The following is a 27,540-nucleotide window of genomic DNA, read 5'->3' as shown; positions in this document are numbered from 1 at the left end:
TGATGTGAAAACGAAACTAAAGGAACGAGCTGTGGCCTTTAAATCTGGTGATGTTGCTGCCTACAGGCAGGCCAGATATTCATTGGAGCGGTCAATCAAAGCTGCAAAACGTACTTATGGGGACAAGATAGAGGGATACTTTAAAGAGGACGACCCTCGCCGCATGTGGATGGGTCTGAACACCATCACCTCCTGGAAAACAAAAGGAGGGAACAGTACTGCTTCTGACCCCTCTCTCCCAAATGAACTAATTCAGTTTTATTGCAGATTTGAAACTGAAAATAATGAGTGTGCTGTCCTTTCCTCTCTCTGCTTTGAGCAGAATTGTTTTACTGTTGTTCAGCAGGATGTTGTGAGAGTCTTGTCCAGGACCAAGGTGAGGAAAGCCCCTGGCCCGGACGGCATCCTTCCTCGTGTTCTTGAGCTGTGCTCAGAGCAACTTGCTCCTGTCTTAACTCGTCTTTTTAACATGTCACTCAGGTACTGCACAGTGCCACACAGTTTTAAGAAGTCTGTGATAATACCTGTGCCTAAGAAGACACCTGTGACAAGCCTTAATGACTATCGGCCTGTGGCCCTAACCTCCGTCTTAATGAAAACCTTCGAGCGTCTGGTGTTGGACTACGTTAAAGGTCAGATTCCTGTGTCTGTGGATCCATTCCAGTTTACATACAGACAAAACAGGAGCGTTGAAGACGCTATTTCTTTTGCTTTGAACTCCGTTTATGATCATTTGGATAAAGGAAAATCTTATGCGAGAAAGCTTTTTATAGATTACAGTTCTGCTTTTAATTCTCTTGTTCCTGTGAAGCTCATTCACAAATTGAAATTTCTCGGACTGGGCGATGCCATGTGTAAATGGATTTTAAACTTTTTAACTTGTAGACCACAGAAGGTCAGAATCAATGACTGTGTCTCTGAAAAACTTTGTGTGAGCACTGGCTCTCCTCAGGGTTGTATTTTAAGTCCCTTGCTTTTTACTCTGTATACATACGACTGTACTGCTACCCACCCCAACAATCTGATTGTTAAATATGCAGATGACACCACTTTTATTGGACTTATTAATTCTAATGATGAATCACATTACCGTGCAGAGGTAGAAAACATTGTTCGTTGGAGTGAAGAAAATAACCTTGTTCTGAACATTTAAAAAACCTGTGAACTGGTTATTGATTTCAGTCTTGGCAAAAACAATTTGCCCATTGTCATCTATGATTCGGAGGTAGAAATGGTTGAGAAATGTAAGTTTTTGGGTGTGACTCTCTCCAGGGATCTAAGCTGGCATTCAAACACCGCTAACATTGCTAAAAAGGCTCGCCAGCGTCTTTTCTTTTTACGGAAACTAAGGGAGTTTACTCCAAACAAAACTATTCTTTTAAACTTTTATCGGTGTGGTATTGAGAGTCTTCTTACCAGCTCTATTACTGTGTGGTTCGGTAATCTCACTGTGAAAGAGAAGAAAATTTTAAACAAAGTGGTTCGCTCTGCTCGCAGGACAATTGGCTGTGACCTACCAGTCCTAGAGGTCTCCTACAAGTTCAGACTTTTAACCAGGGCTTTGCAGATCATCAGGGATCCCTCTGGCCACCCTGCTTCCGAGATGTTTAACCTCCTCCCCTCTGTTAAATGCACTACATCTCGCCATGCTAACAGCTTTTTTCCACAAGCTGTGGAGGCTTTGAACAATGCACCTTGAATACCTCGAACAAGCACCTTATTGTATTGCTTTTATTGCCTTTTTATTGCTACTTATTTATTCAGTTTTTTGTTGTTTTATTATATTACTGGCATCTATGTGTTCTTATGATCAAGCTATGTGTGTCTATTTAGGCTTGTGTTTTATGTTTTGTCTGTTTATATGTGGAAAATGCTTGAGCTTCTTGCAACTGTTTTCCAATGTGGTTTTTTTCTAATACTGCAAATGGCAAATAAACTGAACTGAACTGAACTAAAGGCTTTATATGATAAATTTAAATCTAAATGTTTACATTTTACACCCCATATATGAACTGAAGGTCTGAGATGAAACCCCTCCATGTGGTGGAGTTTCAGCGCCCTCTGCTGGTGATGTGTGCCAACATGCGGTTTCCACTGAGCCTGGAGATGCTGCTCCGCTGTGGAGACGTTCTCTGTATATTCACCTGCAGCAGCATGAAGGAATGACAGCAGCTCGGGCGTCAGAAATTTATTCATATCTGGATGAGAGTCAGGAGCCTTCAGAGATGCTTTCATTGTAATTGTCTGAAGTCCTGCTGGTTTCAGGTCAAACTTCTCACCAGATAAACAACAAACCTCCCTTAATATGTACCAGTTACATAATAAATGTCACTGTCCCATCACAATGAGTCAGAAACACCTTTTTAAGGTCAGAAAATTATATCGTGTTGCTTTAAAGTTTATGTGAACCTTTTAATTTTCTCATTTTGGGTTATTGGCAGCAGACGGGAGCATTAAACTTTCAATCAGTGGCACAAAATGTAAACGAGTTCAAAGCATTTTTAAATATCAGAACTTTATTGTCAACATAAATATAGTCCAAAACAAGAAGTAGAAAAATAGAGTTTTTATTCAGAAAGTGGGAACTGTAAAGCACATGAGGACAAAGAGGAATGATGGTTGTCTGAAATATTACAGCAACATGTTTCTCACCAACACACTGAGGCAAGAAGAAGAAACATTTCCATCATTCGTTCTCATTAAAGTCAATACAACATCTTTTCTATGGAAGGTTTCTGGTCTGGTTTCTGTGAAGCTCTGGGACTTCAGTGTTTGAGGGGTGTGAAGGTTTCTGGAAGTCTTCCAGTAGTTTCGTGGCCCAGCTCCAGGTGGGATCAGTGCAGAACTTCCTGCCGCTAACAGCCGTGATTCTGCAGAAAACAAACAACGTAGAAGGTAAGACCTCCAGAAGCTCTCATTAATGCTCCTGCTGGATCGGTTCTGTCTGAGACCATGCAGAGCTGATGGGGCAGCCATGATGGAAGATTTCTCAGGTTGCTATGGTGATATTTTCTGTGTGGATGCAACGTGTGTGTGTGCGGCCTCCTGTGTGGACTCACATGATTGCTTTGTGTCTGCAGTCGCTCGGTGATGTGGCCACGTGCTTCACATTGTCCCGAGGAACTGGTATGCGTTTGAATGTGTTGCAGCATCCTTCCCTGAACATCAGCTGCAGACCGGGTGGAGCTGTGGATGAAAACACACCTCAGCACACACAGCTCAGCACACACAGCTCAGCACACACAGCTTGGACTCACGCTTCCTGACGGATGAAACCAGATGATTCACTCACCGGCAGAGCTGCCACCCAGGAGGCAGATGAAGGTCAAGAGCCCGAGAATCACCAGAGTCTTCATGGTTTCTGATGGATGGATAATGATGGTCTGAAGTGTGCAGGACTGGTCTGACCTGCTGGGTTTATATACAGCTCACAGCTCCACATCATCTCATTCACACTGAGTCCAGTTCTAAGAAACAACTGCTTCCTCCTCCTCTTCCTCCTCCTCTTCCTCCTCCGCTGCTGCTTCTCTTTTCTCTCTCATTCAGGGTTTTTCTGCCTTCAGAGAAAACTTGTTAAAAACATCACATTTTCTCTGTAGAGGAAGTTCTTCTAAAAGCCTTCGAACCTCAAAGAAACGCAGCATCAGGGACCTGAATGGTAAAAGGTGTGTATTCATATAGCTCTTTACATGTATGTCACAGTCACACATTCACACACTGATGGTGGAAGCTGCCGTACAAGGCGCTAACCACAACCCACCAGGAGCAATTAGGGCTTTGGTGTCTTGCTCAGGGACACCTCGACATGAGCTCTCCGGGCCGGGATCGAACCAGCAACCCTTGGGCACCGAGAATTTGATTCAGGCAGCCATGGACAGCTGGTGGAGGGTCATGTGACCACAATGGACTTCATGGTGAGAGATATTCATGGTGTGTCTGGATGAAGTGAGTCAGATACCAACAGATTTTCCTTCTTTCCAGCTGGGAATTGCTGCCTGGCTTCAGGAGCAGCGTCACCTTCAGAGACTCTGATGTTACGGAGATGATCTGAAATCTTTCTGCTGGAACTGGACCAAGTCTGAAAGCAAAACCACTGGAGCACAGAGACCAAGAAACTCCCTCGTTCAGTTCCAGAGCAGAGCACATGGAAGCAGATCTGGGATTCTGCTGGTTGTGGAGGAAGTTAGTGAATGACGTCTACTTTCACTTCCTGCTTTATTCTCATGAACGATCCTGCTGAGCGCTCCGAGGACATCAGGACGGGTCAGTCTGAGGTCTGCAGCTGATAAACGTCCAAATGGAAAAAATTAATTAATGTTCAGTATTTGTGAGATTTATAATTGTAGTTCCAAGAAAGATGAAACTTTATGTCAACTTTCCCAACGGATTTAATGGGAAAGTTTCCCAAAACTTATAACTGGAGTTTATAAATGTGAAATAAACAGCCATAAAAATGTGTCATTTACCACGTTTAACTCTGCTGTGTGTCATAAAACCCGGTGACAGAATATGATCACGCTGACCAATGATGCATTTGTTCATTAGTTCAATGCAGAGCTTCTAAATCTTTCAGCTGGACACCAATAATCCTGGAAAATGTTTTAATGATGTTGTTCAGGCTGTTTTTGTCTCTGAAACCAGCGATCAAAGAAAAAATTGAACAGTTGGACGGTTCACGCCTCCGCGTCGTCCATTAATTTATGATCATGGACACCTCGTCGGGCATTATTCCTTACTTAACTGTGACTTCGAAAACACACCCAGTTTTACCACGCAGTCTGGAAACATTAGATATTTAGCTATAAACGTTTCCCCCAGGTCATCAGAGCTAACTAAGCTAAATTATGTCCAGCTACTATAAACAATAGGGCAGGGGGTCAAACCACACACACGGCAGGCTAAAATGAAAAAACTGGAACAAGTTGAGGGCCGGCCTGGTTCAAAGTTTATTAAAAACTTGTTTAAATGACCTCATTGGTTAGCAACACAGCCTCTCAGCAAGAAGGTTGCTGGTTCGAGCCTCGGCTGGGGGGCGGTTTGAACCTGGAGGGTGGTGGCCTTTCTGTGTGGAGGTTGCATGTTCTCCCCGTGCATGCGAGGGTTCTCCAGCTTCCTCCCACCATACAAAGACATGATGTTAGGTTAACTGGTCACTCTAAATTCTCCCTAGCTTTGTCTGTGTGTGTGTGTGTCTCATTTTGTGTTGGCCCTGTGATGGACTGGTGACTTGTCCAGGTGTACCTGCCTCTCACCTGTTAAAAATGGGATAGGCTCCAGCCAAAATGGACTAAGAGAATGGATGGATGAACTAACAAAACCTTTTTGTTTTTGCCTACTAATCATTAAATAAATAAGAAATAAAAGTCTGTTATGGCTCTTTGTGCATTTTTCCTTTTTCAGAGTTATTACAAGTGAAAACATTTTATACAGGCAAACACTAGGTGTGTCACAATCCAGGGTCTACACACTTTTTTTTTTATTTATTTTTTTTTTATTATGATTTAACATATCGTACAATACATTGAACATAACATAACTGTCAGGGGGAAGATATACAGTTTAAACAGTTTATATACAGGTGAGTTCTTTTAGGATGTTAAAAGTCCTTGCTGCTTTTCGGTTCTCCACGTCTCTCAGAATGAGTCCGTATTGATACAGTTCAGAGGTGAAATGTTCAAAGGAGGATTTTGATCCAGACCACTTAGATTTGTGAATATGGTATTTTCCAAGAATTATGAGAATCTGTATTGCATGGATGGCATTTTTGTCAAGATTATCATTTACATAGTATAGTAATACATCAAATACATTAAATAGTACATTAATATTTAATTTTTTATTTATAAAGGATTGCATGTTATACCAAAAATAGAGAGAATGTGTACAATGGAAAAAAAGGTGGAAAATGGTTTCTTTGTTTAGTTTGCAGAGATCACACGTATAATCTATATTTAATTTAAATCTTTCTAAAACTTCTTTGACAGGGTAAATTCGATGTAAAATTTTAAAACATACTTCTTTCACTTTATTGTTAATACATATTTATTGTTAAGAATACCACAAGCTTTTTCCCAATATAATTCATTAACAATGGAAGACCAAAAGAATTTTGCTGCGGAAAGTGTATAACAGTTCAAAGAATTTCTTATTAGTCTGTTGCTACATTGTTTAGAAATAATGTCAACATCTACAATAAAAATTTGATTGGTTTGTCTAACATTAATGTCTGTGATATTACAGTTTCTAAAAAACTGAAGGGCACCAGTGGGAATAGCATCAAAAGTAATAGCATATTCCTTTGGTGTGGTTGGTATCCTAAACTTATCCAGAAATTCTGAGTACGATAGCAACAAGCCATTTTTATTCACAAGTTGACCTACCAGCAAAATTCCATTGTTAAGCCACGAGTGATTAAATAGTGATTTATTTTTGTACAATATATCTTTGTTGTTCCATATATAATACCTGAGGGGGCTAAAGTTATGTTTGTATAACAAAGACCAAGCTAAGAGAGCCTGTCTATGAAAGTCAGCTAATTTAATGGGGATTTTGTCCATGCAAAAATTACATTTCAACAAGAAGTTAATGCCACCAACTGAGTTAAATAAATATATAGGAAAAGCATTCCAGACGCTATTGGGGTTCTTTAAGAGCTGTATAATCCATTTAATTTTGAATGTGTTGTTCCATATATTAAAGTCTAGGACCTCCAGTCCACCCTGATCTCTGTTCCCTCTGATAACTTCTTTTTTAAGGTAATGGGGCTTTTTCCTCCAAATATAATTGTATAGTATCTTGTCTAACTCTTTAATAACCTGTGTTGGGACACATAGTGATAGTGAGATATAAACAGATCTAGAAATACCCTCAGCTTTAGATAGTAACACCCTACCATATATAGAGACATCTCTCCTCAACCACGAATTTAATTTCTGCTTTGTTTTATCAATAATGGGATTAAAATTAAGCATGTGTCGCTGTTTTATATCTTTGCAAATAACAACACCTAGATAAGTAATTTTTTCTTTAACTGGGATCCCACAATAAACAGACAGATTGCAAGATTTAACTGGAAATAAAACAGATTTGTCTAAATTCATTTTTAAACCTGAAACATTAGTAAATTCATTTATAATTGTTATGGCTTTGGAAATCTGATTTTTATCCCTCAGAAAAATTGCAGTATCATCTGCCAGTTGACAAATTTTGAATTCTTTACCGACGGCCTTAATTCCTAATAAAGGAGACTGTTTAATATGAGAAGCCATTATTTGGGTAACTAACAGAAATAAGAAAGGGGACACTGGGCAGCCTTGTCTAATACCACGTCGTATATTAAATCTTTCTGATGTACCATGCATTAACTTAACTGAACTACTACAGTTGTTATATAGTGTTTGAATAGCTTTTTGGAAATAATTTCCAAACCCAAAAAAAGAGATGGCTTTATGGATGAAATGATGTTCAATTGTGTCAAAAGCCTTGTAAAAGTCAATAAACAAAATAAAGCTTTTATCGGGTATTAAGTTATTATAATCCATCATATCCAGTATCAGACGAATATTATTACTAATATGTCTTTTCTGCATGAAACCAGATTGTTCTTCATCTATTATTTGATGTAAGTCTTGTTTTAATCTTTTAGCAAAAATTAAGGCAAATAGTTTGGCATCATTGTTAAGCAAACTAATAGGTCTCCAGTTTTCTATGTGTAATCTGTCTTTGTTTGGTTTTGGGATTAATGTAATTACACCTTGCTTTAGTGTGTTTGGAAATTCACCCTTTTCAATTGATTCTTTAAACATGTTTAATAAGAAAGGGCTAAGTTTGGAAGAAAAGGTTTTATAAAATTCACCTGTCAAACCATCATTTCCGGGGGATTTATTTTCTTTAAGACTGCTAATACAATCAAGTATTTCAGGTAAAGATATAAGTTTATCACAGGACTTTTTGAATGTATCATCTATTTTATTAGTATGTGGTGATATATTTTGTAAGAAAGGTTCAATGGGAGAAGTGACGTGGGATGAAGAGTGTAATTTTTTATAAAATTGTGCAACATGCTGAGAAATTAATTTAGGGTTATCCGTTAATATACCATTAATTAGTAACCCGCCCAGTGTTGTATATTCAGCGTTTCTTTTCTCTAGATTAAAAAAGTATTTTGTGTTTTTTCCCCTTGCTCAATCCATTTACGTCGTGATCTAATAAACGCCCCTCGAGTTTTGTCCTCATAAATTTTATCTAATTGATTTTGTAATAAATTCATGTTTAATATTTCTTGATTAGTCAAAGCTCCATTTGATTCCATTTGTAGTTTTACAATTGTTTTGATAACTTTATCTTCCTTCTCTCTTTTTAATTTTGCCAACTGTTTACCTTTTCTAATAGTAGTTACACAAATTTCATATTTCATTAGCTCCCAAAAGTGGCCATAAGAACCTGAATTATAAGCTAGACTCCAATATTTGTCTATAATACTGCTTAATTCTAATTTAAGATCTTCATTTTTCAGTAATGAGTTGTTGAGTTTCCAATAACCAGTGTTATATTTGACTCTACAATTTGTTGTAAGGCCAAGTTTGATAGAGATAGCTTTATGATCTGTTAAAACAGCTGGTTCTATCAAAACATCTGTGATCAGATCATTAAGGTCCTTAGAAATAAGCCAAAAGTCAATCCGTGATTGTGAGGAGAAGCTCTTATTGTTCCAAGTGTATATGTTTTGCTGAGGGTCTTTCTTTCTCCAAATGTCCACAAGCCCCATTCGTAAACATGAATGGTTGAGGGCACCGTCTGTGTTTGTGTTCTTTCTGTCTGCACCTTCATCCAAGACAGTATTAAAATCTCCTCCCCAAATTATTTTAGCTGATGGATAGATTGAGTACAGCTGATTAACTTTTGACTCTATATCTTGAAAAAGTATTGTGTTTGTATGTTGGTGGCATAAATGTTGATCAAAATAAACTGGCTATGCTCAAGATCAACCACTAAGATAATCCATCTTCCTGATGTATCTTTCATACTGTGTAAAATCTGACCTTTAAATCTATCCTTGAGGATGGCGACCCCTGCTGATCGATTACTGCTATTAGAGAACCATATTTCATTACCCCACTGATTTCTCCAAAAAGATTCATCCTTTGAATCTGCATGTGTTTCCTAAATAAAATAAAAGTCTGCGTTTTTTCCTTTACAATAGAGAAAAACTGCTTTTCTTTTAATTAAGTTTTGTAAACCCCTGGCATTAATAGAACACATAGAAAGAGACATTAAAGAACGAAGAGGAAAAAGTAATATGAATCGGGTTTGTTAGGATAAAGAGTAATCTTACTGTAAGGGCAATAAGGATCTCGCCAATTGTATGTTTAACAATAACAATTGCACAGCATATTTAACGGAATTTCTAACTGCTGTGATTTAAACGAAACATGTTTTGTACTTTTATACATTTACTTCTGGCCAGGTTGCACCTCTTTGCCATCGATAAAAGCTCTTGCACCGCTGAAGAAAGCAGACTTTCCTTCCTTTCTCGCCTTCTCCACTGTTGGCCATAGGAGGCTTCTTGCTGCTTTATCACTGGCGGTGAGATCTTCCTTGAGGTAGTAACCACGGCTCTTCAAAAAGTCATTTTGTTTTGAGTGTTTCCATGTAAGATCTCTGGCTGCTCTCGATATAAATCTGATGATGATCGGCCGTGGATTTGTGATTCTTCCTTCTCCCATCTTAAGACGACCAAGCCGGTGAGCGATGTCCACTGCTGCAGTCACCTCGCTCCTCTCCGCTTCTGGGACCACTGCATTGCAGATTTCTCTGACTTTGACTCTTACGTTCTCCATTGAGTTTTCAGCTACTCCGTGTAGGCGTAGGCACCATCTTCGGCTGTATCTTTCCTGTTCATTAACTTTTGATTCTAAATCTTCTGTCTTCTTTTTTATTTCCATGTTTTCTTTTTTCAGCGCATCGTTGTCTTTCTTCAGTTCCATAACTTCATTATGGATTGAATGAAGAGCTTCGCTTATGTTTTTAATTTCGGCTGAGTTTTTCATAACCATCTTTTCAAGCTGATCAGCCCTTTCGTTGATTTTTCCAGAGAGGATCTGTACGATGTTGTTTTGCACCTCACTCAGGCTCGGCTCTTTAATGGCGGGAGAGCAGGTGTTTGCACATGAACTTTTCATTTTCTTAGCGCTTTGATTTTTACTGGGAGTGTTCGGATAAGACTCACAATCTCCTCCGTTTGTCGCTTTACAAGCGTATGAATGAGTTTCATTGATTCTTCTCTTTTCTTTTGCGAGGTCTGACTCCATGTCTTCCACAGCAGCAAGCATATCTTGTGAAAACATTTTAGCTAGCAGCGCCGATGAAAACTTGATAGCAGTTGAAGAGTTGAGTTTTTTGGCCAGGGACGATCCGTTAATAATTTAAGTTATATAAATGTTCATCTGAATATCATTTACCTTTGTTTTGCTGTGCAACGGTGATTAAAGAATTAAGAGTTTTCGAGATTTCCTCATGCCCGTCCTCAGCTACGCAAAAACACCTCTGCTCACAGCGCCATCTTGCGCGCCTCTCGGTCTGCACACTTCGAAGTGCGGATTCGTCGGCCACATACGTCATCGCGGTGCGCGAAGTACTGTCCCATTTCACAGAATTTGAAGGACCCTCCGAATCCACCCTTCAAATCCACACTTTGTTTGGCCCCAAACGAAGGCTGCTGGTGATGCATCCTTCGCGGCCTCTTTTCTCCCACAATTCGTTGCGCACAGGACGGTGGCGAATCAGCAACCTCAGAAGAGTCGTATTAAGTTTAAATAAAGTTTTATTTAAAAAAAAAAGTTCGTTTTTTTTAACTACACTTTAGTATAAACGTTACAAAACCAAGTACATTTAAAGCATGTTTGTTAAATGGTGACATTACAATTCGGTAATATTTGATATTCAGTTACTTTTAAGGGATTAATGAAGTGTGTACCGGCTGGAAAACAACAGAGCCTCAAACCGTTTTTTTTTTTTTTTTTACTGTTGGTGTTGCCGCTCCGTGTTCAGCGTCTACTGACGTTTCCTACGAGTAATTTCTGAGGTTTAAGTGATTCAACGTCCTGTGTTGTTGCTATGGGAAATTCTTGTAGACTAGGTAGGCTGTCCCATTTCACCAACGTTAAGCAGACTTCGAAGTGTGTAGACCCTGAATTGGGACACAGCTATAATTTCCTCATTTGAAAAATGAAAATGTCCAGTAATAGCAAGAGAGAATATATATATATATATATATATATATATATATATATATATATATGTATATATATATATATACATATATATACATGTATCTGCGTCTGATATAACCAGGAGAGAGCAGGTTTATTAACATGAAGAGACGATTTCTGTCTGTCTGGTCTCAAAAAAAGAAGAACCAAAGTTTCTCTTTGTCAAAATGCAGATAGCTGAACATCGTGATTTTTGGAAGCGAAACTGCTCCCAAAACACAAAGAGAAACTTTTAATTTATTTGTTTGTTTTTTAATAAATGCGGTTTTAATTTAGGCAAGACAGCAAAGGTAAGACATGTTTTCTGACTTTTACAAATGTGCAGCATAAACCGGGTCTTCTTCTGCCTCTGGTTCGGTGAATCTTGGTCATATTAAGATGAAACTTCCAGCTGTGGAATCTGTGAGATGTGAGCTTTCAGTAGAGGAGCCGTTTGTTCGTATTCATCTGTGTTTACATGTGTTTTCGTGTTAATTATTGTTGTCCTAACTGTGTTTGTTGGTGATAGAAATGGTTTTACTGAGCTGGTAGCTGAGATTCTGGACTTTCTGTGGATACCACACATGTTTATAGTTACATCTACAGACCTGACGCTACACCCGGAAACGAGATGTTAACCCTTAACTCCCGGTAGCGGAGGCTGCAGGTGCAGAGGTGAAGCTAAACAGTCAAGCTAAGAATGAAAGTTTAGAGAATTTATATCCAGAAATGTGGATAATGAAGCAGTGAAGGTGCATGGATGGAAGTTATTGTGCATATTGTGAATATTTCTCTCTCCTCACCATCTAGAAGCTGTGAGATTCTCATCCTGCTTTCTGTCTGTTCACCTGATGCTGATATTCATCACATATTGTTCCTTCTGTGTTTAGAAGGAAGCAGCTTCACAGCTTTAAATTCATCCTGCTTTACCTTAAAAACAGAAATAAAAATGTGGTTCTTTAAAAAATTACAAACATCCTTTGGTGGCTCTTTATTAAAAATATATATTAAGTTTCCTTTTTGAAAAGTCTGGTAACATCTGCGTCTCTAAAGGAGTTTTATTTAGCTGGCTGAGGGAAAAATGTCTCTTTGGATTGGAAAGGCTGCAGACCCCTGCACTAAACACATAAACAGGTTTAGCAGCAGTTTTCTCTTTAAACGCTAACAGTTAAAATATTTCTTCATGTATAAAACCACATATTTATGAGAAAGAAGAAATGTTCAGGATTTACTAACTAAAAAGGTAAAAAGTCAGCAGGATGGATTTAAAGCTGTGAAGCTGCTTCCTTCTAAACACAGAAGGAACAATATGTGATGAATATCAGCATCAGGTGAACAGACAGAAAGCAGGATGAGAATCTCACAGCTTCTAGATGGTGAGGAGAGAGAAATATTCACAATATGCACAATAACTTCCATCCATGCAGCTTCACTGCTTCATTATCCACATTTCTGGATATAAATTCTCTAAACTTTCATTCTTAGCTTGACTGTTTAGCTTCACCTCTGCACCTGCAGCCTCCGCTACCGGGAGTTAAGGGTTAACATCTGGTTTCCGGGTGTAGCATCAGGTCTGTAGATGTAACTATAAACATGTGTGGTATCCACAGAAAGTCCAGAATCTCAGCTACCAGGGTTAGGGTTATATCTCATGTATTTATATTAAAATAAGTGAATGTGTAGTTAAGATATGTTTTGCTGCCATTTATATTTATATTTATAAGTACTTTATTGGGTCTTTATTAACCATAATGAACTTTAGATAAAGGGGGTACGGCTCTGTAGGTTTGACTCCACACAGAGGAACCTGGAAAGAATAGAAATGAGTTGTTGGAAATCAAACTTAGAAATAAACTGCAGAACTTTTATTTTCTTGTCCTTTGCGGTGCTGCAGCATCTGTCCCAGTAGGGGTGCAGTTTGGATCCTGAACGGGTTCCAGATGGGAAGGGTTCATCTCGCTGGGTTGCCAGTGAAACCAGAGGGGTTGAGTTGTCATGGAGACGTGGTCAGACTGTTGCCCCAGGATGCCAGTAACACAGCTGAACACCGGACGGAGCGAGGCCTCTGTGGGATTTACTGTTTAACAAGGCTGGTTTATGGTCACTGGAGAAATCTGGTTTCATCCTGTCTAGTCCAGGACGGAGGCAGGACCAGACAAGGCGGGAACCTGGAGATCTGCTCTTCGCTGGACACTCATACAGCGCAGCAAGGTTAAAGAGCTGCTCTTCAAAATGACGCATAAATATTGTAACGTCCTGCTGGACGTGTAAAGGACAGGTGGAAATTTCTCCGAGAATGACAGCTTTATTGCTCTGAATAACGGTTACTGTTGGCCGTAACCATGCCGTACACCCAAAACCCAGAGAGAGAAAAAAAAAGAAAACTACTCCCCCTCCTTTTCCCCTCAAACATTCTAACACCTGTAACATTAGCTAGAACCATGGGCAAATAACACTGCTCTTAACATAACCACTATGGAACCGCTACAATATTCTCTTAACTGTCTCATTTATAAATACATCCTGGTTTAAGTGAAAAGTGCAATTTTTTCCTAAATGACTGAAAGTGTGGAACGTCTGATGTGTGCATGTGTCTGACTTCTGCTCCGACTTTCAGATAGATCTGAAGAAACATCTGAGGGAGGGTTTCTGAGTCTGACCTTAGATTTAGAAACTCTGACTCCACTAAGAAGGAATCATTTAACATCAACTTACTGATGACTTAATGAAAGTTTTACACACATGAAATGAAATCCTCTTTTTCTCCCTTTAAAAAGTCTGAGCGTTGAAATAACTTAAAGCTGCCTGAAACCGCTCATCTGCAAACTTTCTAAATATCTCATTGAGCTCTGTTCTGTTCATTTTCTCTTTCTGTTTCTATGTTCTTGTTTCTGATCGTTGTGTGATTATATTTTGCATGTTGTACTTGTTTTAAATTGTAAACATTCTGTTTGGAAACACTCAATAAAGGAAAGAAAAAAATTACACCCAAGTCTTTATGACGAGTTCAACAGTGAAGTTTTGTGTCCAGCAGGTGGCGACACTGAGCCTCTGACTTTTCATGAGCAGCATCATCATCATCATCATCATCTCCTGAACCTAAAGTCTGAATGGATTCTGAAACATGAAGCAGAACATCTCAGGAGGGACAATAAAGTTTTTTATTTCTTCATCGTTATTTTTCTTGTTTCCTGCTCGTTTACTTTCTGAGCTTCTTGCTTCTTTTCTTTATTTTTTTGTCTTCAGTCTGTTCTCTTTGCATCTCGTGCTGCTCTTTGTTTGTTTTGAATCATTTTCCTCTGCAGTGTTAACGCTGCTGATCTGCAGCCGCCATGTTGGCTCGGCGCTGCAGGCCTGTCACGTGATGCAGCCGCAGGGGTTTCTGGGTAAAACAGCTGCTGGGGAGGAAGAGGTCCAGCATCAGAGTCGCGGTTCATTAAAGTTCAGCTTCAGCTGTTAAACTGAGAGAAAGTTTCACTTCAGCTTTAAAGTATTTTATGGTTGCGTAAAATTTTATTATTGTTGGATTTTTATTGTCATGAATAATAAAAATATTTATTGAAAGTTTTAATATAAAATATTAAAATAAATAAAATAAAATAAAATAAAATAAATAAATTAAATATTATTTAGTGATTATTTCATTAGCACTAATAATAATATAATTTAGTACATGTTTAAAATTTAAAATATGTGAATAATTTAATTATTCATTATTTGATTGATTATTATTTGATTTATTAATGATAATAAATATAAAAATAATAGTAGCAATAATAATAATCATCTTAATAAATATTCAATAGTCACAAAATCTCAATCAATCAATCAATCAATCAATCAATCAATCAATCAATCATCTCCTTCCATGATGTTTCCAGAGCTTGTTTGAAACTAGAGGAGAGAAACATGAACTTAGAGGAAAATGCTTCTTTAGGAAATTCAGAGTCAGGATGGAGGTAAAACATGTTTATCTGTTGGAGACGTGGAGTCTATCCCAGCAGTTAGCAGCTACACCTGGACAGCTACACCTGGACCGCTAAACCTGGACAGCTACACCTGGACAGCTACACCTGGACCGCTACACCTGGACAGCTACACCCGGACATGTACATGAATGTCCCTGAATTTCTCTAAATGTCCCAGAATGTCCCTGAATGCCTCAGCATGTCCCTGAATGTCCCAGAATGTCCCTGAATGCCTCAGCATGTCCCTGAATGTCCCAGAATGTCCCTGAATGCCTCAGCATGTCCCTGAATGTCCCAGAATGTCCCTGAATGCCTCAGCATGTCCCTGAATGTCCCAGAATGTCCCTGAATGCATCAGCATGTCCCTGAATGTCCCAGAATGTCCCTGAATGTCCCAGAATGTCCCAGAATGTCCCTGAATGCATCAGCATGTCCCAGGTTGTCCCAGGATCAGCTGACGGAGGTGAACATGGAGAAGTTTTTGGAAGAGACTGGTAGGAAGTTCTGGGTAACCCGCTCGCAGTGAGGATGTGAAACTTAAACACAAATCTAAAATATCCGAGTCAGCGTATAAAACTGATTCCCGTTTCACTTCCTGGTGTCTCTGCAGCCTTCTGTGACATCTGGACAGAAATGGAAGCTTGTTTTTCTGTTTATCTTCCAAATGAAGCTTCACCTCTTCTAACTGGAATCATGAAACGTCTACACGACCTCTTTAAAACTTCACCGTTCCAGTAAACATATAATTATTATTATTATTAAAACACGGCATCAGTTTTCATCTTCATCAGGAACAGCAACTAAATATTACACCAGAATATAAAACTGGTTCTAAATGATTTAAATCCTTATTAAACAAATGAAAGGAAATAAAATGATTCAGAAACGTCGTCTGTGACCAGAATTACATCTAACAATCAAACAATGTGTTAAAGTAAAGACCACTGGACTCCTGTCTGCAGGCTGGTTCAGATCGCGGTCTGGCAGCACGCGTGCATAAACTTATTAAATCACAGCTTTAATAAACATTCGTCCCAACAGATTTTTATATGTTTATGAGTCTGCAGGCCTCACACTGGCCGGTCTCACGCCCTCCACATCAGGTGCACGGTGTAGAAACTTATAGCTGACACATTCAGTTATATTTAGCACATTTCTCTCCAGTTATGCTATAGGCATTCAGGGACATCCTGGGACATTCAGGGACATCCTGAGACATTCAGGGACATTCAGGGACATTCATGTACATGTCCAGGTGTAGCTGTCCAGGTGTAGCGGTCCAGGTGTAGCTGTCCAGGTGTAGCAACAGGTGTAGCGGTCCAGGTATAGCTGTCCAGGTGTAGCGGTCCAGGTGTAGCGGTCTAGGTGTAGCGGTCCAGGTGTAGCTGTCCAGGTGTAGCGGTCCAGGTGTAGCTGTCCAGGTGTAGCAACAGGTGTAGCGGTCCAGGTGTAGCTGTCCAGGTGTAGCGGTCCAGGTGTAGCTGTCCAGGTGTAGCTGTCCAGGTGTAGCAACAGGTGTAGTGGTCAAGGTATAGCTGTCCAGGTGTAGCAACAGGTGTAGCTGTCCAGGTATAACTGTCCAGGTGTAGCGGTCCAGGTGTAGCGGTCTAGGTGTAGCGGTCCAGGTGTAGCTGTCCAGGTGTAGCGGTCCAGGTGTAGCAGTCCAGGTGTAGCTGTCCAGGTGTAGCAACAGGTGTAGCTGTCCAGGTGTAGCGGTCCAGGTGTAGCGGTCCAGATGTAGCTGTCCAGGCGTAGCTGTCCAGGTGTAGCGGTCCAGATGTAGCTGTCCAGGTGTAGCGGTCCAGGTGTAGCGGTCCAGGTGTAGCGGTCCAGGTGTAGCGGTCCAGGTGTAGCTGCTAACTGCTGGGATAGACTCCACGTCTCCAACAGATAAACATGTTTTACCTCCATCCTGACTCTGAATTTCCTAAAGAAGCATTTTCCTCTAAGTTCATGTTTCTCTCCTCTAGTTTCAAACAAGCTCTGGAAACATCGTGGAAGGAGATGATTGATTGATTGATTGATTGATTGATTAATTGATTGATTGATTGATTGAGATTTTGTGACTATTGAATATTTATTAAGATGATTATTATTGCTACTATTATTTTTATATTTATTATCATTAATAAATCAAATAATAATCAATCAAATAATGAATAATTAAATTATTCACATATTTTAAATTTTAAACATGTACTAAATTATATTATTTTTAGTGCTAATGAAAAAATTCACTAAATAATATTTAATTTATTTATTTTATTTTATTTTATTCATTTTAATATTTTATATTAAAACTTTCAATAAATATTTTTATTATTCATGACAATAAAAATCCAACAATAATAAAATTTTACGCAACTATAAAATACTTTAAAGCTGAAGTGAAACTTTCTCTCAGTTTAACAGCTGAAGCTGAACTTTAATGAACCGCGACTCTGATGCTGGACCTCTTCCTCCCCAGCAGCTGTTTTACCCAGAAACCCCTGCGGCTGCATCACGTGACAGGCCTGCAGCGTCCTCGTATGCTGAAAGATGCACTGGAGCTGGCTGTGGAACGTGAGGTGGTAGGAGCTGGAAACACAGTCAGCACTCACATGGATGACAGCCCTGTTGTGAGGGCTGTAACACAGGAACACATGGGCCAGGATAGGCAGGCATGGGCCGCAGAAATAACCGAATTGATTCGTGCCATTTCACTGCAGCCTTCACGCGGCAACGCCCGTCCTCGGGAAGGCCCCCCAATGTGCTAGCCATGTGGGCAGGTTGGCCATATTAGCGTTTGGTGCCCCAAGTGTGCTAGCACGCAGGGAAACGCCCCGGGATCTGTGTAAATGGGACAACACAGGCCCCTGCTCCAGTGTCCCACGCTGCAGTAGTTTCAGTAGATGGGGCTCAGCCGTGCAATAAGAGACTCAGTGCCCCGCTTTCATCAGAGACGGAGACAATGGGAGTAGTTGGCTGGACTCATGTGGAAGACTTCTGTCATGTGCCTATCACCCTGGAGGGGGCTTCCTGCACCGCACTTGTCGACACTGGCTCCACCGCCACCCTGATGAGTAGTCCGGTTGGAACCGACTGAGGTAAAGCTACGAACAGTGACTGGGGAGTTAGCCCCTATGCTTGGTAGGGGAGAGGTGACCATTGGGGTGGGGGGGTTGTTGATAAATTTCATAGTGTGGGTTGTAGCGGTGCAGGACCCCTGTATACTAGGGCTGGACTTCCTGCAGGCTTCCCAGTGTGTACTGGACCTGGGGGGGAACACGCTGGTCTTGCGTTGTGGTCAAGCAGTCAAAATGGTGCACCCTTCACAGGCCTCAAGTTTACTAACCTTGAGGACCACAGTCACTAAACATGGAACTGACTCCCCGCTCCAAGAGCTGGCCCCTCCCACTTTACCCCCCTCGCTGCAGGCTACGGTGGATGTGCAGTCGCCGGCACCAGTCCAGCAGCCCACGACAACAGGGGTGGACAGGCTGGTGCCGATCAGAGAGATGTGGAAACGTAGCTGTGATAACTTGGAACCTGCACAACAAGAAGCGCTATGGCGGTTGTTGGTGGAATTTAAAGATGTTTTTGCTCTCACAGAAGGTGAAGTGGGTCTGACGTACCTGGTGCAGCATGAAATCGACACGAGGGATGCGCAGCCCATTAAGTTGCGCCCCCGGCGTCTCCCCCTGGCACATCAGGGGGCTGTTGACAACGCAGTCGAGGAGATGTTGGAGTGTGGCATCATCGAGCCCTCTGACAGCCCCTGGGCCTCCGGGGTTGTGATGGCCAACAAGAAAAACAGCCAAAAGATAATATTTTGTGTGGATTACAGACCGCTGAACAGCGTGACCAAGAAAGATGAGTACCCCCTACCCCGCATCGACGAGTCCCTGGACTTGGTGTCTGGGTTGTCCTGGTTCTCCTCCTTGGATCTGGGCAGCAGGTATTGGCAGGTGCCCCTTAGCCCAGAAGCTAGACCGAAGACTGGGTTGTGCACTGGCAGGGGGCTGTGGCAGTTTCGTGTCCTCTGTTTTGGACTGTGCAATGCCCCGGCCACTTTCGAATGGCTGATGGAAAAGGTGCTAGCTGACATCCCCCGACAGGAATGTTTGGTATACTTGGATGACATCCTGGTCCACGGGGACTCTTTTGAGGCAGCGTTGGGGGCCCTGCGGAGGGTCCCGCAGAGAATCGCAGCAGCTGGCCTCAAGCTCCACCCTGATAAGCGCTGTTTCTTGAGAAAAGAACTGGACTTTCTGGGGCACAGTGTGGGGTTGGGGGGGCATCAGCACGTTGGAGGAAAAGGTGCGGGCCGTGAGGGACTGGCCTGTCGCCACCAATCTACGGGAGCTAAAGAGCTTCATCGGGCTGGCCTCCTACTACAGGTGGTTTGTGCGTGGCTTTTCTTGTATAGCTGTGCCATTGTTCCACCCTCAGCGCAGAGACAGTGCTTTTGTGTGGACACCTGAGTGCGAGCGGGCCTTTGACACTTTAAAGGCGGCTCTGACAGAGTCCCTGGTTCTTGCCCCACTAAACCCCAAGCTGCCGTTCATCTTTGACACAGATGCGAGCGACGTTGGCATGGAAGCAGTGCTCAGCCAGGTCAGTCCGGAAGGGGAAAAAGTGGTGGCGTATTTCAGTAAGACTCTCAATAAGACTGAGCGCCGTTATCGTGTGAAACGCAGGGAGCTTCTAGTGATAGTGAGAGCGATCAGCCACTTTAAATACCACCTGTGCGATCCCGGAGCTCCGGGAGAAGAAGCTCCGCAGAGAGGGATAGGGACTGGTCTGCAAAGGAGTGCAGGTTATGGACTCACCCGGTTGGAGAGCACAGCAGGAGCAGGATGCTGACATAGGACCAGTGCTACGGTGGGTGGAGTCAACACATAAGCCGCAATGGAACGAAGCCACTGGGCATTCTCCTGTCACTAAGGGACTGGTTGCAAAATTTGAGACCCTGCGGGTGGAGGATGGAGAACTGCAGCGAGCCTGGAAGGAACCAGCTACTGGCGAAAAAAGGTGGCAGGTAGTGGTCCCCAAAACAATGAGAGAAGCAGTGTTAAAAACCGCACACGGGGCTACCGGGGCAGGACATTTCGGTGTCTCAAAAACACTTCGGTGCCTCCGGCAAAGCTTTTATTGGGGGCAGCTCTGGAGAGATGACTTCTGCACCGCTCACAAAGGGCCCCCGGATCAGTCTCGCGGCCAACTCCAACAACTGCCGGTGGGGGCCCTGATGGAAAGGTGGCTGTGGACACAATGGGTCCATTCCCGTGTACAAACAAGGGGAACCGCTACGTGCTAGCCGCCATGGATTACTTCACTAAATGGCCGGAAGCCTACGCTATACCAAACCAGGAGGCCGAGACTATTGCAGATGCCCTGGTGGAGGGCATGTTTTCCAGATTCGGAGCGGCGGAGACCATCCATAGCGACCAAGGCAGAAATTTTGAGTCGAGAGTGTTTACTAGGGATGCACCGATATGAAAATTTTGGCAGATACCGATATCCGATATTAACATTGTTGTTATGGCCGATAACCAATATTTACCGATGTCGATACATATATTTTGTTTTAAAAGATTTAAGATTATCAAATTCTGTACAAAGTGAAAATAAAGCAAACATTAGGGGTGTTAGCTTCCCACCATTGTTTGTGAAGTTCTGGATGGCAGTTTTTTGGATGACATATCAAATTTGTGGTGCTGAACGAGTTGACACGGCATCCTCCTCGCATTACTTCGACTTTGCGGATATTGCATACTGCTTTTCGAGTACCTTCTTTTTACACCATGAAAAATTACCACACAGCTGAAATTGCTTCTTGCATATGCATATGCATATGTTAAAAAATGACTAACATCGGCCGATACCGATATTAATGCCGATATATCGTGCATCCCTAGTGTTTACTGCCATGTGTGAACGTATGGGCATGCAAAAGACCCGGACCACACCTTTTCACCCCCAGAGTGACGGGCTCATTAAACGGTTCAACAGGATGCTGGCAAAGCAGCTTGCCATCCTCAGCATGGAGCACCAGCAGGACTGGGACAGTCACCTTCCCCTTATCCTGCTGGCGTACAGATCAGCGGTGCAGGATTCTACGGCATGTACGCCTGCCCTTCTCATGTTAGGACGGGAGCTGAGAATGCCAGGTATGGAAACAGCACATGCCTTCGCCCGTGGTCAGCTGCAGAAAGCTGGCATGAGACAGAAAAGAAACTACGATGTGAGGGCCAGAGGGAAGGACTTCAAAGCTGGAGACCTAGTGTGGGTGTATAGCCCAAAGTAGAAGAAGGGCCGATGCCCTAAGTTGGACTGCCACTGGCTAGGGCCCTGTGAGATTTTAGAGAAGCTTGGCGAGGTGGTGTACAGAGTTCAGCTGTCAGCTGGGGGGAGGCGAGTGGTTCTCCACAGGGACAGATTGGCCCCATATAGGGGCGTTGCCCGGCAGAGTCAGCGCCCGGGCTTTGCGTTGCGGCTCCAGCTTTCGGAGGTGTATGCACGCCAGGAGTCACCAACTGCTAACCATGCAGGGACCCCTCATATTCTCCCAACCCCCATCTCATCCCCAATTCAGCAACCGGCCGCTCTGCACCCACAGCCATCGGCGTCCTCTCCGAGACGGCCTAGAAGACGGAGGACACCCCCAGGACACTGAGAGACTTTTTTACGTGACCCCCCCGGGGCGAGGGGCTTTCTAGAGGGGAGGCAGTGTAGCGGTCCCATAGTGATCCCACTAATGTTAAGAGCAGTGTTATTTGCCCATGGTTCTAGCTAATGTTACAGGTGTTAGAATGTTTGAGGGGAAAAGGAGGGGGAGTAGTTTTCTTTTTTTTTCTCTCTCTGGGTTTTGGGTGTACGGCATGGTTACGGCCAACAGTAACCGTTATTCAGAGCAATAAAGCTGTCATTCTCGGAGAAATTTCCACCTGTCCTTTACACGTCCAGCAGGACGTTACAATATTTATGCGTCATTTTGAAGAGCAGCTCTTTAACCTTGCTGCGCTGTATGAGTGTCCAGCGAAGAGCAGATCTCCAGGTTCCCGCCTTGTCTGGTCCTGCCTCCGTCCTGGACTAGACAGGATGAAACCAGATTTCTCCAGTGACCATAAACCAGCCTTGTTAAACAGTAAATCCCACAGAGGCCTCGCTCCGTCCGGTGTTCAGCTGTGTTACTGGCATCCTGGGGCAACAGTCTGACCACATCTCCATGACAACTCAACCCCTCTGGTTTCACTGGCAACCCAGCGAGATGAACCCTTCCCATCTGGAACCCGTTCAGGATCCAAACTGCACCCCTACTGGGACAGATGCTGCAGCACCGCAAAGGACAAGAAAATAAAAGTTCTGCAGTTTATTTCTAAGTTTGATTTCCAACAACTCATTTCTATTCTTTCCAGGTTCCTCTGTGTGGAGTCAAACCTACAGAGCCGTACCCCCTTTATCTAAAGTTCATTATGGTTAATAAAGACCCAATAAAGTACTTATAAATATAAATATAAATGGCAGCAAAACATATCTTAACTACACGTTCACTTATTTTAATATAAATACATGAGATATAACCCTAACCCTGGTAGCTGAGATTCTGGACTTTCTGTGGATACCACACATGTTTATAGTTACATCTACAGACCTGATGCTACACCCGGAAACGAGATGTTAACCCTTAACTCCCGGTAGCGGAGGCTGCAGGTGCAGAGGTGAAGCTAAACAGTCAAGCTAAGAATGAAAGTTTAGAGAACTTATTGTCATGTTTGCTGCTCTGCTGCAGCACTGCAATCAAGCTCATCTGCTCCACCTGCCCTGATTGCCCATTCTCCACACCTGCTCCCCACCTTACTTAAACACACTCCAGTCTCTGCTTCCCTGCCAGATGGTCATCTAACCTTGTCTTGTTCTTGAGCTTCCCTGTATTTGCAGACCTCCCCTTTTTTGACCCGGTCACGTTCCTGGATTTTGCTCCTGTCCTGCCCACGTCGGATTGTTCTCCCTGCTGGTTGCCTGCCTGGATATTCACCCCCTGCTTGGAATGACCACGGAGTTTTTGCCTGCCCCCTTCGATAAGTAGCCTGATATCTGCCTTTTTGTGTATGACCATTGCCTGCCCTCTTGACCATGTTTTTGGATATTGGATGCATGCTGTAACGCCTGGAGTTCTTTCAGAATACGGCAACACACAGTCTGCCCAGATCCTCTTGCCATATTCCATCAGACTGCTCCAGTCTCTCTCTATGACTCCTCCTGGTTTAATAAACCATACTCTGTTCAAACTAAGATCTGTGTGAGGCTGAATTTCCGGGTCTTCAGGAGAAACCATTACACTTATAGGCCAGAAATGTGGATAATGAAGCAGTGAAGGTGCATGGATGGAAGTTATTGTGCATATTGTGAATATTTCTCTCTCCTCACCATCTAGAAGCTGTGAGATTCTCATCCTGCTTTCTGTCTGTTCACCTGATGCTGATATTCATCACATATTGTTCCTTCTGTGTTTAGAAGGAAGCAGCTTCACAGCTTTAAATCCATCCTGCTGACTTTTTACCTTTTTAGTTAGTAAATCCTGAACATTTCATTCTTCCTTCTCATAAATATGTGGTTTTATATATGAAGAAATATTTTAACTGTTAGTGTTTAAAGAGAAAACTGCTGCTAAACCTGTTTATGTGTTTAGTGCAGGGGTCTGCAGCCTTTCCAATCCAAAGAGCCATTTTTCCCTCAGCCAGCTAAATAAAACTCCTTTAGAGACGCAGATGTTACCAGACTTTTCAAAAAGGAAACTTAATATATATTTTTAATAAAGAGCCACCAAAGGATGTTTGTAATTTTTTTTAAAGAACCACATTTTTATTTCTGTTTTTAAGGTTTTAAAATAAAGAAAAACATAAAACATTTATAAAAAGAGGATAGACAGACTTTCTTCCAAGGGATGTAGATATTTGTGGAAAATGATTTAAAAGAAAAAAAAAAGTCTCTGGTTTCTAACCGAATGACAAGATTGATTTAAAAAATATATTTAGCCACGTATTTAGAGGCATTGTGGAAGGTCCAGAGTCGCAGGTTACAGACCCTTGATGTCGTGTTAGTAAACCATAATTTACTGCATTTCCTTTATATAACTGTAGGCCTTCTTTTAAAGGAAAGAGACATTTTGCACGTAACAATGCGATTAATCGCGATAAAAAAATTTTAATCATTGCCCAGCACTAATATATATATATATATATATATATATATATATATATATATATATATATATATATATATATATATATATATATATATATATATATATATATTAGTGCTGGGCAATGATTTTATATATATATAGAGAGAGAGAGAGATTTTACTGCCATGAAACTTTCATATTTTTTTCTTACTGGCAGTTTACCTTAAAAACCTTAAAAACTCTGGCACTTAAAGGGTTAATAACTCTTCCACCGTTTGGAGACTTTTTTCCTGACCAGTATTTGTCATGTTTCCACCTGGAGATGCTGCTCTGCTGTTTGCTAGTTTTATTTTCTCATTTTGGGTTATTGGCAGCAGACGGGAGCATAAAACTTTCAATCAGTGGCACAAAATGTAAACGAGTTCAAAGCATTTTTAAATATCAGAACTTTATTGTCAACATAAATATAGTCCAAAACAAGAAGTAGAAAAATAGAGTTTTTATTCAGAAAGTGGGAACTGTACAGCACACGAGGACAAAGAGGAATGATGGTTGTCTGAAATATTACAGCAACATGTTTCTCACCAACACACTGAGGCAAGAAGAAGAAACATTTCCATCATTCGTTCTCATTAAAGTCAATACAACATCTTTTCTATGGAAGGTTTCTGGTCTGGTTTCTGTGAAGCTCTGGGACTTCAGTGTTTGAGGGGTGTGAAGGTTTCTGGAAGTCTTCCAGTAGTTTCGTGGCCCAGCTCCAGGTGGGATCAGTGCAGAACTTCCTGCCGCTAACAGCCGTGATTCTGCAGAAAACAAACAACGTAGAAGGTAAGACCTCCAGAAGCTCTCATTAATGCTCCTGCTGGATCGGTTCTGTCTGAGACCATGCAGAGCTGATGGGGCAGCCATGATGGAAGATTTCTCAGGTTGCTATGGTGATATTTTCTGTGTGGATGCAACGTGTGTGTGTGCGGCCTCCTGTGTGGACTCACATGATTGCTTTGTGTCTGCAGTCGCTCGGTGATGTGGCCACGTGCTTCACATTGTCCCGAGGAACTGGTATGCGTTTGAATGTGTTGCAGCATCCTTCCCTGAACATCAGCTGCGGACCGAGTGGACCTGTGGATGAAAACACACCTCAGCACACACAGCTCAGCACACACAGCTCAGCACACACAGCTCAGCACACACAGCTTGGACTCACGCTTCCTGACGGATGAAACCAGATGATTCACTTACTGGCAGAGCTGCCACCCAGGAGGCAGATGAAGGTCAAGAGCCCGAGAATCACCAGAGTCTTCATGGTTTCTGATGGATGGATGATGATGGTCTGAAGTGTGCAGGACTGGTCTGACCTGCTGGGTTTATATACAGCTCACAGCTCCACATCATCTCGTTCACACTGAGTCCAGTTCTAAGAAACAACTGCTTCCTCCTCTTCCTCCTCCGCTGCTGCTTCTCTTTTCTCTCTCATTCAGGGTTTTTCTGCCTTCAGAGAAAACTTGTTAAAAACATCACATTTTCTCTGTAGAGGAAGTTCTTCTAAAAGCCTTCGAACCTCAAAGACATGTAACCTAAACTCCAGACTGAAGCTCTTTGACTTGTCTTGTCCATGAATGTGATGAAGAGATAAACCGGCCATGGAGCCGAACGTGCAGCAGAGCTGAGACGTCGCGCCGGTCCGTCGCTGTGGAGAATAGGAACTCAGCTGTTATAGTCTTTAGATTCAAACATTCAGGTTTATTTACATTTAATGTCAAGTGTTTAGAGCGAGATCAGGTTTCAGATTTAGATCTCAGGTTATGTTTGAGCTGTAAATCTGTGGCTACAGCTGTTTAAAGCAGCGTTTCTCAGTCCAGGTCCTCAGGACCCCTGCCCTACCTGTCTTAGACCTGATCCTACTCTAACACACCTGGTTCAGATGAATGACCCTCCTTATCAAGCTCTTTGCAGCCCATTAACGAGCAAGTGGTTTCATTCAGGTGTGTTAAAGCAGCGTTACCTCTGTGACCTTTATGGGGCTCAGTGGGTGGTCGTCCTGTTGCCCGAGGGTTGCCGGTTCAATCCCAACCAGGAGAGCTTATTTCTCTCCTGGCTGGGATCTCATGTCCTTGAGCAAGACAACGAACCCCTAATTGCTCCTGATGGGTCGTGGTTGATCCTTCCACCATCAGTGTGTGAATGAGTGTGTGAATGTGATGTAAAGCACTTTGGGTAAATATAAAAGTACAGAACGTTTACCAGGACGGAGATGCCTATAGCATAACTGGAGAGAAATGTGCTAAATATAACTGAATGTGTCAGCTATAAGTTTCTACACCGTGCACCTGATGTGGAGGGCGTGAGACCGGCCAGTGTGAGGCCTGCAGACTCATAAACATATAAAAATCTGTTGGGACGAATGTTTATTAAAGCTGTGATTTAATAAGTTTATGCACGCGTGCTGCCAGACCGCGATCTGAACCAGCCTGCAGACAGGAGTCCAGTGGTCTTTACTTTAACACATTGTTTGATTGTTAGATGTAATTCTGGTCACAGACGACGTTTCTGAATCATTTTATTTCCTTTCATTTGTTTAATAAGGATTTAAATCATTTAGAACCAGTTTTATATTCTGGTGTAATATTTAGTTGCTGTTCCTGATGAAGATGAAAACTGATGCCGTGTTTTAATAATAATAATAATTATATGTTTACTGGAACGGTGAAGTTTTAAAGAGGTCGTGTAGACGTTTCATGATTCCAGTTAGAAGAGGTGAAGCTTCATTTGGAAGATAAACAGAAAAACAAGCTTCCATTTCTGTCCAGATGTCACAGAAGGCTGCAGAGACACCAGGAAGTGAAACGGGAATCAGTTTTATACGCTGACTCGGATATTTTAGATTTGTGTTTAAGTTTCACATCCTCACTGCGAGCGGGTTACCCAGAACTTCCTACCAGTCTCTTCCAAAAACTTCTCCATGTTCACCTCCGTCAGCTGATCCTGGGACAACCTGGGACATGCTGATGCATTCAGGGACATTCTGGGACATTCTGGGACATTCAGGGACATTCTGGGACATTCAGGGACATGCTGATGCATTCAGGGACATTCTGGGACATTCAGGGACATGCTGAGGCATTCAGGGACATTCTGGGACATTCAGGGACATGCT

At 42.1% G+C, this 27,540-nt stretch overlaps 2 protein-coding genes and 1 long non-coding RNA gene across 4 annotated transcripts in view; 1 reads left to right on the top strand and 2 right to left on the bottom strand.

Moving 5' to 3' along the window:
• LOC121645600 overlaps nt 1-25,114 on the top strand; it is a 42,747-nt gene extending 17,633 nt beyond the window's left edge. Inside the window, exons 2-3 of the long non-coding RNA XR_006011455.1 lie at nt 2,732-2,787; nt 25,051-25,114. This is a non-coding gene — a long non-coding RNA (uncharacterized LOC121645600). The remainder of the gene's footprint in view (nt 1-2,731; nt 2,788-25,050) is intronic.
• LOC121645574 (C-C motif chemokine 22-like) lies at nt 2,497-3,383 on the bottom strand. The gene is made up of 3 exons (XM_041994074.1): nt 3,293-3,383; nt 3,060-3,186; nt 2,497-2,870 (listed from the first exon to the last, which is right to left on the bottom strand). The coding sequence occupies exons 1-3, from the start codon at nt 3,354-3,356 to the stop codon at nt 2,723-2,725; spliced, it is 339 nt and encodes a 112-aa protein (XP_041850008.1). The 5' UTR covers nt 3,357-3,383; the 3' UTR covers nt 2,497-2,722.
• LOC121645562 (C-C motif chemokine 22-like) lies at nt 24,816-25,775 on the bottom strand. Of its 2 annotated transcripts, none has more exons than XM_041994061.1 (3): nt 25,634-25,775; nt 25,379-25,513; nt 24,816-25,189 (listed from the first exon to the last, which is right to left on the bottom strand). In XM_041994061.1, the coding sequence occupies exons 1-3, from the start codon at nt 25,687-25,689 to the stop codon at nt 25,042-25,044; spliced, it is 339 nt and encodes a 112-aa protein (XP_041849995.1). In that variant the 5' UTR covers nt 25,690-25,775; the 3' UTR covers nt 24,816-25,041. The 2 variants fall into 2 exon arrangements, with proteins under 2 accessions (XP_041849995.1, XP_041849989.1); XM_041994055.1 differs by having other exon boundaries at nt 25,379-25,505; nt 25,626-25,724.
• Nucleotides 25,776-27,540: the final 1,765 nt, after the last annotated feature.

This window comes from Melanotaenia boesemani, chromosome 1 (assembly GCF_017639745.1).
Source record: "Melanotaenia boesemani isolate fMelBoe1 chromosome 1, fMelBoe1.pri, whole genome shotgun sequence".
NCBI classification, from domain to species: Eukaryota; Metazoa; Chordata; class Actinopteri; order Atheriniformes; family Melanotaeniidae; genus Melanotaenia; species Melanotaenia boesemani.
Note: the sequence above shows the minus strand (reverse complement) of the source record. Positions and strands in the feature narration are given on the sequence as shown.

Bases quoted from the DNA above. Each gene is read 5' to 3' on its own strand.
- LOC121645574 (XM_041994074.1), bottom strand. From the start codon at position 3,356: ATGAAGACTCTGGTGATTCTCGGGCTCTTGACCTTCATCTGCCTCCTG. The intron at 3,187-3,292 runs GTGAGTGAATCA...TTTCATCCACAG, and splicing joins CCTGGGTGGCAGCTCTGCCG to CTCCACCCGGTCTGCAGCTG. The intron at 2,871-3,059 runs GTGAGTCCACAC...TGTTTTCTGCAG, and splicing joins TGCAGACACAAAGCAATCAT to AATCACGGCTGTTAGCGGCA.
- LOC121645562 (XM_041994061.1), bottom strand. From the start codon at position 25,689: ATGAAGACTCTGGTGATTCTCGGGCTCTTGACCTTCATCTGCCTCCTG. The intron at 25,514-25,633 runs CTCTGCCAGTAA...AGGTGTGTTTTC, and splicing joins ATCTGCCTCCTGGGTGGCAG to ATCCACAGGTCCACTCGGTC. The intron at 25,190-25,378 runs GTGAGTCCACAC...TGTTTTCTGCAG, and splicing joins TGCAGACACAAAGCAATCAT to AATCACGGCTGTTAGCGGCA.